Source organism: Eriocheir sinensis, chromosome 25 (assembly GCF_024679095.1).
Source record: "Eriocheir sinensis breed Jianghai 21 chromosome 25, ASM2467909v1, whole genome shotgun sequence".
Classification (NCBI taxonomy): Eukaryota; Metazoa; Arthropoda; class Malacostraca; order Decapoda; family Varunidae; genus Eriocheir; species Eriocheir sinensis.
The window spans coordinates 18,586,959-18,598,977 of NC_066533.1; the positions used below are offsets into that span (position 1 = coordinate 18,586,959).

General features: G+C 42.1%; 1 protein-coding gene across 3 annotated transcripts in view; it reads right to left on the reverse strand.

Annotated features, from left to right (window-relative positions):
* The window catches only part of LOC127003543 (ribosome-binding protein 1-like), a 47,713-nt gene continuing 35,694 nt past the window's right edge, over positions 1–12,019 (reverse strand). The window contains exons 2-3 of one of the 3 annotated variants that reach the window (XM_050870402.1): positions 3,999–4,105; positions 1–3,624 (exon numbers count right to left, since the gene is read on the reverse strand). In XM_050870402.1, the coding sequence (XP_050726359.1) occupies positions 2,672–3,624; positions 3,999–4,092 (1,047 nt within the window). In that variant the 5' untranslated portion in view covers positions 4,093–4,105 and the 3' untranslated portion in view covers positions 1–2,671. Of the gene's footprint in view, positions 3,625–3,998; positions 4,276–12,019 lie in introns of those variants that run through there. The other 2 variants (XM_050870401.1, XM_050870400.1) reach the window with 2 other exon arrangements.

The following is a 12,019-nucleotide window of genomic DNA, read 5'->3' on the forward strand; positions in this document are numbered from 1 at the left end:
TTTTTTCCCTTCCTTTATTTTTATTACTGATGAATTTGCTATTTACATGAACCCTCCGTTGCGGCCCCGCGCTTCACAGGCTCTCCTTGGGGTCGGGGCAGAGGAAGGGGGTGGGTGATATAAGATTGGATTCCATATATTGGCATTGGGTAGTTAATGTGTTAGTTTTTTGGATCATTTATTGTTATATGTCTTAGTTCGTTTATTTCCGTATCTTTTAGTTAATTTGTGATAATTTTTTTTTTCTTTTAGATCATATATTATTAGATTTTATAATTCATTTATTAATACATTTTTAAGTTAATTTATTTGTACATCTTTTAGTTCGCCTTTCGTTTATTTATTGCCATTTATTATTCTCTAGTTCATCTATTTTTTTTTTACATCTTTTAGCTCATTAATTAATACATTTCTTAGTTCATTTATTTTTACATCTTTGAGTGGACGATACAAGATTTATTTATTTTTATTTGCATTTCGTATTTCCCTGGTTCATCTTCGTTCATTAATTAATACATGTTTTAGTTCCTTTATTAATACATTTCTTAGTTCATTTACTTTCACATCTTTGAGTGGCTGACACAAGATTGAATTCCTTATATTTGCATTGCGTATTCCACTGTTTCGTTTTTGGTTCATTAATTATTATATCTCTCAGCTCGCCATTCTGTCTCCTTTTCGTTTTTATACATACTTTGTAGCGTGTATAGATGGAATGAGATTATTACAGACTTGATTTTTAGCTCAGAGTTTTTTTTTCCTATTGTTACTTTTTTATAACATTTTAGACTCGTACAGGAGTTTTCCGGCGTACGATTTGTAGTTAGTTTAGTTTAGTTTCATAGCAACGTTGTGTTTGGGGTTAATGTTTGACCCTTAACCTGTTTCTCTCATTAACAACGACTCCTCTTCTTCTTCTTCTTCTTCTTCAGCCCTAGAGATCAAAGTGGAAGCCGGATAAACAAAACAAGAAAATCGCCGTCGTTGCTACAGTTTTTAATCTGTGCATAGTTAAGAAACTCCGTCGTAGTTGTCCGGGAGTGCTTCTACATTATGAAAAATCTAGATCTAAACTCTTCTCTATCACGCTAATGTCACTTCGCCGCCTCCTCCTCCTCCTCCTCCTCCTCCTCTTCGCGTGCTGGTAATTAAGAAATCCTCAGGTCGAAGCTCTCTCCGGGTGTGCTTGGAATGTAAAATTATCTTAAACAGGTACACTGGCGGAAGACGGGAGTTGGTTCTAATGCGTTTTTTCCTCTTTGTGTACGCGTTGTCTTGACTTTGTTTAGATTCTTTTCTCTTAGTTGTTAAGGACGAGGGTTATCGCGCCTCATATTCGTAGGTTTCTATATAAAAAAAAAAAATGCTTTCGTCTTCTCATTTTACAATTTTTTTTTCATTATATTCTTCGCTATGAAACTAAACTAAACTAACTACAAATCGTAAGCCGGAAAATTCCTGTACGAGTCTAAAATGTTATAAAAAAGTAACAATAGGAAAAGAAATAACTGAGCTAAAAATCAAATCTGTAATAATCTCATTCCATCTATACACGCTCGCGGAAGAAGGGAGTTGGTTTCTAATGCGTTTTTTTCTTTAGATTTGCGCTGTATTGCCTTTGCCTAATTTATTTTCTGTACGTGTTTAAGATTATTGAGTTTCGCATGAAAAAGGTGGTCTGTTCTAATGCGTTTTTCGTAAATGCGTTCTATCGGCTGTCTAGTTTCACTTTTGTTCTGCCTCATTAATCGTTATGTGAGTTCGGGGCAAAACATCTGGTAGTTGTTTTATGATGATTGCACAGTGAAATACAATGCCTGCCTGGGTTAATCCTATGCGTACTGCACTATGGAGAGAGATATAATTATGTAGGGTGTAAATAACGTTAGTGGTTGAGGATGAGGCTTATTATTGCTCTTTATATTCATAGGTTTTTATGAAAAAAGTGCCTTCGTGTTCTCCTTTTACATTTTTTCATAATCTTCTTCAGTTGTTCTGATATAAGATGTCTGTATATATATTTTGTTCTGATATACTCGCGCCTACCAACTGCCCCTTGTAAATTTCATACATATAATGTCTGCAGTAGTGGTGATAGTAGTAGTAGTAGTAGTAGTAGTAGTAGTAGTAGTAGTAGTAGTAGCATTTCTCGTGGCGGAAAGCCCAGCAATAAAAGACTATTTCGAGGCGCCGTCCCCTCCACTCCTCCTCGCGTGGGGGGGAGGGCTTCCTCGTGGGGATAAGGGTGTGTCAGAGCGGGGGTGGTATTTCCTTTTTCTGTACGGGTATGTGGCGCACACTTGAACAGTTCAGGTCATGTTAGATTAGGTTTTGTTAGAGTAGGTCAGTATAGGTTAGGTTTGGTTAGGGTAGGGTTGGGTAGGTTAGGTTAGGTCAGGTTAAGTTGTAGTCACTTAGGGTAATTTTGAATGGGAATCACAATGAGAACATTTTTCAGAACACCCCGTGGTTAGTTTTGAAGCTACAGCCGAGAGCCTTCACTCAGGGACCGCATGCCCGTAGAGAGATTGGGAATATTTGTCAGGTGTGGACGAGGTGTCGGAGTGCTGCCCCCGCGTGATCAGGGAGAGCAAGGGTGTTCGGTAGCCTCGAGAGGGTTACACGGCATGACCGCTCAGGGAGAGGGAAGGGAGAGGGCGAAGATGCCACCTCAAGCAGACAGCGCCTCCTCCTCCTCCTTCTCATGCTCCTCTTCCTCCTCCTCCATCCTCTGCCGCGGCCCTTCCTCCCATGACTCCCTCTTCCCTAAGAATTCTGACCCCATTGCTCGCTTACCTAAGAATTCTGACCCCATTGCTCGCTTACCTAAGAATTCTGAACCCATTGCCCTCTTCCCTAAAAATTCCGAACCCATTGCCCGTTTGCCTAAGAATTCTGAACCCATCACTCGCTTACCCAGGAATTCCGAACCCATCGCACGCTTGCCTAAGAATTCTGAACCCATTGCTCGCTTACCCAAAAACTCTGAACCCATTGCCCTTTTACCTAAGAACTCTGAACCCATTGCCCGCTTACCTAAGAACTCTGAACCCATTGCCCGCTTGCCTAAGAACTCTGAACCCATTGCCCTCTTCCCTAAGAATTCTGAACCCATTGCCCGCTTACCTAAGAACTCTGAACCCATTGCTCTTTTACCTAAGAATTCTGACCCCATCGCCCGTTTGCCTAAGAATTCTGAACCCATTGCTCTCTTGCCAAGGAACTCTGAACCCATTTTCTTGTGGAGGAGGAGGGAGAGGTAGCGCGCCAGGCGGCCACGTGACAGCCCTCCCAAAGCTCTCTTATCCGGCCCTTCCTCAATTTCCTCGGGGTCGTGCTGGTCGTCGTACTGTCCCGTGAAGCTCAGTTGTTCCTTTTTCAGGTCGTCAGCGTCATTGTCAGCCTCAGGGACGCAGCCACCCGCCTCACAGGTCTCAGGTTCGTGGGACTCGCCAGGGGGGGATCTTTTGCCTAAGAATTCAGATCCGATCCTCCTCACGCCACGACTCAGGATCTGCGGGGCGGCGTAGCGCGGGCCGGGGTGCGCCATGGCCACGAGGAGATAATGAAGCATGGGGTCCCGCGCCCCTCCAAACCGCTTGTCCACCGCGCCCACGCCCTCATCTGCGGCACACGGAGAATGAGAGTTAAGAGGCGAGTGGACAGAGGGATTCATAAGACAGATCACACTAGAATACAGACATTAGAAGCTTGAATACGGACATTAAAAAGGAATCACGCAAAACCAACAAAGAATAACAACGTAAAGAGGAAAGAAGGAAAAAACAAGGAAGAAAACCATAAAAAAGAGCCGACACGAATACAGAAATTAAATTACAACTGCAAAAACAATGAAAACTCAATGAAAAGAGAAAGAAAAAAGAAAACACAAGGAAGAAAACCATACAAAAGAGCCGACGCAAATACTGAAAATCAAAAAAATATAAACATCACTAACACCTCCATCCCTACCCCATCCTCTCCTCTCTCGCACATACCTGGCTGGAGTGTGTGCAGGGCGGAGGGCAGGACGCAGGACACACAGGAGAGTACGAGGACACACTTGGTCAGGCATGAGGCTCCCTGCACCATCACACCGCTGCTCCTGCTGGCGAGAGAGCGAGAAACGTCGACTTCATTTTGGTTACACGGACAACACATAAAGGTAAGGACTCCCACCGGTCAACCGAACTGTTTGAATATCCCTCAACGATTTTTAAACTGACATAAACTCCCCCTTAATACTGTGATTCGCTGCTACAAATGAAGAAGTATAAAGTTAAAAAAGTAAAGGTAAAGTGAAAAGTATAAAGTGTAATATATAAAGCCCTTTTTTTGTAACCGTCATTTGTTTTTCTCTTTGCTTACAGAGTGTGGGAAACCATCTATAGCCTTGACACTTCAGTGGTCTAGAAACATCACTCGCTATGTACTAAATCCCAACGACGGTGTTCCCTAGAGAGCCCAGAAGACGCTGAACAGGTAAGCAAGTACAAATTTCGTTTAAAAGTAAAAAAAAAAAAAAAATAGAAAATCAAATAAAACCAGGCAGATTAAGTGTGTGAAAAGTAAAAGACAAGAATAGAAGGGAGGACAATTGGAACTAAGATAATATGTAGAAGAGGAGGAGGAAAAGAAGGCGGAGAAGGAGGAGAGGTAAAGGAAGGAATATGTACGTTAGGAATAAAGGCGAAGGAGAAGGAGAAAGGTGGACTTGAGGCAGACGTCAGGAGGTAATAGAGAGGCGACAGGGACGTGAGGAAGACAGGAAGAGACATGAGGAAGACAGGAAGGAAGATGAAGGAGGTGAAGATGGAGGAGGAGGAGGAGGAGAAGGAGGAGGAAAAGGAAGAGAACAAGAAGAACAAGAACAAGGAGAATAAAAACAAGAAGAGCAAGAACAGGGAGAAGGAAAAAGGGGAAGAATAAAAACAAGAAAATAGAAGAAAAGAAGAATTAAAAAGAGAAGGAAGAGGAGTGGACGACGAACAAGAGCGAGAACAAGAACAAGAAGAACATGAACAAACCTAAGATCAATAACTAAATAATAATAAGAAGAAAAAGAAAGAAAACGAAAAAATAAGAGAACATAGAGAAGACAGAATAAAAGTAGGAGAAAGAAAAGGAGGAGGAGGAGGAGGAGGAGGAGCTAGGACAGAGAAGAGGCTGACAAATACTCGAATGCTGAGAAGTCTTGCCCGAGTGACATCTGCCTCGCCAGCCACTCCTTCAGCTAACCCCAATCCCTTCTCCTGCCGGGGCACTAGGTGTGTTGATAAGTTAGGCAGACAGGTGTAAAAGGAGAAACATCGAAAGAACAAAATCAACAAACATGATAGAAATATGAATAAGACTTCAGATAAGAAAAAAAAGAAAAAAAATGTAAGAAAAAAGTATTAGGAGACTTTAAAAGCGTTAGAAGTTGATCAAAGAAAGGCTTATGAAGATGTTCGTAGCCACTCGATTTCCATAAGTAACAGTAGTAGTATTGCCTTTATTATTGTTGGTAATATTATGGCGAGAAAAATACTTTAGCATCCTCGAGCCATTCTACAGAACGAGTGAAGAAAGACATCCCATTATCTATCTATACATACTTCACCTTCCCCTCCTCTTCATCCCCCAAACCGGAAAAAGTCTACGGAAAATACTCCCCATATTTTAGTACATTTTCCTAGGATCTCTCTCTCTCTCTCTCTCTCTCTCTCTCTCTCTCTCTCTCTCTCTCTCTCTCTCTCTCGCTCTCTCTCTCTCTCTCTCGGCCCTGGGAAGCGGGGGGGTGGGCCGTCACCTTCCCTCACTCGGAGTTTCAGCAACTTGCCTTGAGGGGACACATCTGCCAAGCGCTCTCCACCTCACTGGCTCAAAGTTTCCTCTCTTCAATTCACCTTCGTCTCTCTTTGGTCTCGAGTAGTTACGGCAAAGAAGTGGAAAGAGATAGATAGATAGATAGAGAGAGAGAGAGAGGGAGAGGGGGAGGGAGGGTCTGTGTGTGTCTGGGGGGGTCTATGTGTGTGTTCGTGCGTGTGTGTGTGTGGGTGGGTGGGTATGTATGTGTGTGTATCTGCGTCTTACATATCTTGATTAAAATTGGAATTGCTCATCGTGTGAAAAATGAGCAAAAAAAAAGGATATTGATTTTTTTCCGCTGTGCATGACGTTCTCCTGTCTCTGTCTGTCTGTCTCTCTGTCTGTCTGTCTGTCTTTCTCGCAGTTCCTTAGTAATCCTTTGATAATCTGATCCGCATATCTCTCTCTGAGCCTTAATCTACTAACACACACACACACACACACACACACACACACACACACACACACACACACACACACACACACACACACACACACACACACTACTTATAATTAGTCTTCCTCCTCCTCTTCCTCCTTTCCTCCTCCTCATCATCTTCTTTTAACTACTTTTTTGTTCTTAACTACGGCCTTCATTCCCTTAGAGTTGTGTTGTTAGTAACGTGTATGAAACGTGTCTCCTCCTAGTATAGTTCATTGCCCGCAACATCGTTAGCAAGCTTTATTAATATTGAATTAATTTTACGTATATTTCTTTTAATTAGTGTTGCGTAGAGTTTTATAGACGAAATCCTGATCAGAACTTGTATTTGCCACGTTCGTCGACCAGTTATTCTTTATTCCTGGTCGCTGGATCTACTACTACTACTACTACTACTACTACTACTACTACTACTACCACTAATAATAATAATAATAATAATAATAATATCATTATCATAAGCTCGTTTTTGGTTTTGTCTTCGTTTTCCTTCATGTTTTTTCTTTAAGGGGTGGACTCAGATATAAAAAAAAAGGAGGCAAGGGGATCGAGGAAGGGGACAGAAAATGGATAATAGGATGGATGGGATCGAAGCCTGTCTCATTTTGACCTTTGTGCGAGGCAGCGCGAGGCAGCAGGGGAAAAACAAAGAGAATTAGATACGGCTGATGGCTCACTTTCTGGCCCCCTATTTCCCTCTCTCTCTGTCTCTCTCGCTCTCATATATTCCTTCTTTTTCCACGTATTCTGTAATGTTTCCGTTTTCTTTCTAATGTGTTTTTAAAGGGAAACTAAAGACGCCTTGCTGAAGTATTGTATAATGTATGAGTCTAGTCTTGCTTAGGTTGATATAATCTATCTTAATATCTACCCTTGGGTGAAGGGAAAGGAAAAGAGCGTTGAAAGGGTGTGAATAGAGTATTTAAAGGTATATTAGGATGAGAGAGAGAGAGAGAGAGAGAGAGAGAGAGAGAGAGATGACCAATAAGGCATCTCTGAAAATATTATGTTTGGCAATTCTCATTTTCTTCCCTTCCTCTTTATTCCGTTTTCAGTAAAATAGATAAGGTACGCAAAATGAAGTAAAGTAAAGTAAAATTAAAGTAAGGTTAAGTAAAGTAAAAGAAAATGTAACAGGAGGTGGAAAAGGTCGATTTGAACGGGGCGTGGTTTCGATCTCGGGACAGCGGTAGGGAATGTAGAGAGAGATGACCACTGCGCCACCACCACGACCCTGCCTCTTGAACGTAGACTAATGCAGGGGAGAAAGCAATATCCTTGGACTAACTAGGTTGTGTGTGTGTGTGTGTGTGTGTGTGTGTGTGTGTGTGTGTGTGTGTGTGTGTTTAGGGAGGAGGGATGGGAAGGAAGGAATATGCGAGGAAGTAGAGAAAGTGGAGGAAAAAGAGGAGGAAGAAGATAAGGAGAGGAAAAATCAAAACTAATACAGGGAAAAAAAGAAAAACGAAACAAACAAACAAACAATAACACAGACAAACGAGAAAACAAACAAACATCACCATAGACAAATTATCTTTAAGGAATACGAACAATAAACACACACACACACACACACACACACACACACACACACACACACACACACACATGAATACTTTCCTATCCTTATTACCGCTTTTATTTTTAGGTTGAGGGAGTGAGTGTGTTAGGGTGCGTTAGGGTGGGAGGGTGTGGGGGGAGGAGGGGGGTAAGGGGGGAGGGGGAGGGCGTCAGCAGCTGATAAATTGGTTGCCAGCAGCCATGTCCGTTCTGAGAGGAAACCTTCGCCTCACAGCCACTGGTTTGATTAGTGACTCCCTCCTTCCCGCCTTTCCTCCCTCACTCCCTATTTACCTACCTCCATCCCTCCGTCCCTCCCTCCCTCCCCTCCCTTCTTACCTTACTCTTTGCTACCTTCATACCTCCCTTTTTGCTCTCTGCTTCCTCCCTCACTCCCTACTTACCTACCTCCATCCCTCCGTCCCTCCCTCCCTCCCCTCCCTTCTTACCTTACTCTTTGCTACTTCCATACCTCCCTTTTTGCTCTCTTTATTTTTCCCTTTTCCTCATTTCTTTCTTGTGTATTTTACTATTTTTTTTTTTCGATGCATCTTCTCTCCTTTGACTTTCACTTTCTTTGTCTCTCTCTCCTTTCTTTCCTGTTCAGCTTATTCCCTCCATACACCATTTTCTTCTATTTCTTTCCCTCACTTCGTACGTTCCTCCTTCCTTCCCTTTTAATAGGTAGAGAGAAAAATAAAGGAAATGAGGAGTAGGAGGTGAAAGAAGGAGGTGAAATGAAGGGAGAGAAAATGGAGAGGAGGAGAAAATAAACGGGAGGAGGAGAAACATAAGGAGATGATTAGTATTGTTATTGATCCTCTTAGTTTTCACACATTTTCCGTCTTTTCTTTCATCTCCTTCTCTATTGTGTACTCGTATGTTATTCATGAGTGATTAGAATTTCCACAGTGATACTTTCTCGATTATTTTCTTCCATTCTTTCCTCTTCTTTCCTTTTCTTTTATTTATTTATGTCTCTCACCCTTTCGCTTCCTGGTTGCTGTCCTCGCTTTCTCACTTTTATCTGTCAGAGTTTCGCTTAAGTGCCCCCTAGAAAAAAGTTTATGTATATTGTATTAAGCGACCCTTTGTTGTGTTTGCTACGGCATTAGATATTTATAAACTTGCAAGGTGACGAACAGACAGTTAGACAGACAGAGAGACAGAAAGACAGACACACACACACACACACACACACACACACACACACACACACACACACACACACACACACACACACACAAACAAACTTGCACACAAACTCTTAACGACAGCTTGCATTCGTTTCTTTTCAGTCAACAAACCTCAGTAACTACACACCCACACACCCACACCCACACACACACACACAGACGGGGACAGAGGTATTACGCCAATAAATGGATATCTTCTGTCTCACACAAACCATACAGGCGATCGAACACTATTATCACCGACCAAGAAGGGGATCGCGGACTCTTTATGCAATGATATGTCGCTTTCAGTACACTTGCGCCCCGCTGCGGAAGACCTCCAACCTGGGATCTTGTCGGGGGAGAGAGATATTTGTGGAGAGGTTTTCGTAGCGGTTATGATAGAGAGGGTTTTGGGGTTGTTGGTGGGTGAGGCTGTAAGGAAAGGGTGTTAGCGGTTGAGTTGAAAGGGATGAGGTTGTGGGAGTTCTCGATTGCTTAAGAGAAGGATTTAGGGAGGAGGTTGTATGAGGTAAGGTTGTAGGGAGGATGTGGAGGGGGGATTGTCAAAGGGAAGGAGGTTACTTAGAGGAGGCTTGATCTTAGAGAAGGGGTTGTTCTTGAGGTTGGTTTACTGGGGTTTGAGGTTGTTGGGGAAGGTTTGCTGGGATAGCCTTACTGGGGATTTTAACTGTTGGGGAAGGGGTTTTGTGAGGTAGTTTTTTGGGGGGTTTGAGGTTGTTGGGAAGTGGTTGTTTTGGGTTAGGTTTCTTGGGGAATAAGGCTATTGGAGTGGAGTACCAGGAAAGACATGCTGGGTTTCTTAGCTGTTGAGGAAGGGTATCTGTGGTGTGTGTTGTCTTGGGGTTCAGACTGCTGGGGTTGGCTTGTTCTGGGGTAGGTTTCCTGAGGTTTGAAGCTGCTGCAGAGAGATTGTCGGAGGATTAGGATTGGTTGTGTCGTGGGGTTGTCATGGGTGTAATGGAAGGGGTGGTTTGTGTATCTGGGAGAAGCGTTATTGAGGCGGACGAGTTGTAGGTGGAAGGGTTATCATGCCAAAGGTTTAGGTGAACGAGTTGCTGGAAGGGAAGGGGTTGGATAGCCTCGGAAATATTATCAGTGATCAGTATTGTCAGGAACTCTTTTTTCCGGCACAGAGATGGGTTCAGATCCCCTCTCAGCGGTGTTCTGGGATTGCCTTCTTTGTCCACACCACAAGAGTCTGTCCTAGTGGTCTTCGTGATAATCCAGACACAGACAATGGAATAAGAAGGGTCACGGCCAGTTGTTTTTTTCTGCCTTTGCTTTTATCTGGCGTTTTTCTGCGAGTCCGAGATATATTACGTGTTCTGTGAGATGCAATTGTCGCAGCATGCATGTGGGTGACGAATTTCATGTTGATTTTTATATGGAAATGGATTTGTTATAGTGTGAGACTCATAACCTTAGATTTTTCATGTATTTTCGTCGCCTATTTTTTGCTATTCATTGTTTAGTGTTCTGGGGAAAACCTACCTCACAAAACCCCTTCCCCAACAGCTAAAATCCTCCCTTGTGTTATCTTTCTTCTAGTTATGTGTAAATGCATGTCTACCTTACGACCTATATTGTAAGATCTTCATATATTTTTTAGGGGGGTTATTTTCTTGATTTTGCACTGATATTTTAAGTTATAAGCTCCTTTTTAAAGCGTTCCTCATTAGATCACCTTCTTTGTTTATTTTAGTATTCGGTTAACTGAGTCATTAAGATTATGAACAATACATAGTGATCTGTTCGTGATATTTTAAGTGATAAAGGATGATTCAAGCCTTTCCACAAGTTTTCTTTACATTCTGAACGTAAATTGTTATTGATTTCAGTGGCACATTGCACAAGTAACCACTAATACCTCTCATTGGAAAACAAAACTTTAAATTGATCCCTGACACTCCTAAACAAACAATAAGATGCACCTCTCCTCTTGTATCGACCCTTGTAGCTTCCGTCACATACACAACCAAAACAAGGACTGGATGGGTGGCCGACTCGTGAATGTGAAATGATCGGCGCCAGAGGTGTCCGCCCCTCGCCCCGCTGGTAAAGGGGAAGACACGCCGCTGTTACGCTTTCATCTGTAGACCCAGAAACACAACAAAAACACGGCCTGAACTCCGACCCATAACTTGTGCAACACGGAAAGGGTAAAAAAAGGGGCACACTCACACACACACACACACACACACACACACACACACACACACACACACACACACACACACAGAGACACACAGAACAAGTGAGGGATATGTTATTTTTTTATTCCTACCCTTCCTTTCTTTATCTCTGTTTTCCTAAATGTGATGAAAACCGGTTCTTGTTGCTTCGAGGGTTTTCGCTTTTACAAACACGGGTATGACTGCAGTAATAAAAGGTGCTGAAGGTGTTTTTAGGTTAGATGGATTAAAATGTGACTATATCGCTCTTAGACTTCAAAAAATAACCTTAAATAATGAAGATTTCAATTACCCTTTATCTTATACCTAAAAATTAACCTAAAAATAATGAAAATTTAAACTACGCTATATCATATACCTAAAATTTAACGTTTATATTATGAAAATCTCAATTAGACAATATCTTATACCTAAAAATCAACCTAAATATAATGGAGATATCAGTTATACTTAAAATCTTATACTTATTAACCTTTAATTTGTGAGACACGAAGAAAGCCCTGACTGGCATATTTGTGTTTCCTCTTTATTTTGGTTTTGAGTTTAAACCTTTTCTCTCTAACATCGTTGCCAGATGGTCCTGCTCAGGCTCTAATATTTTCCCGATTTCCAACCCTCAAACTGTCTCCTCCACCCCTTTAACTGGTATTATATGGAGTTATCGTTGAAATGCCTAATTATTGGTGTTTCTTGGCAATAGTTGTGGGTCAGAAACCGGTAAAAACGATGCTCTGAGTACGACAATCTGGAAACGTTGCTCTCTATATAATAATAAA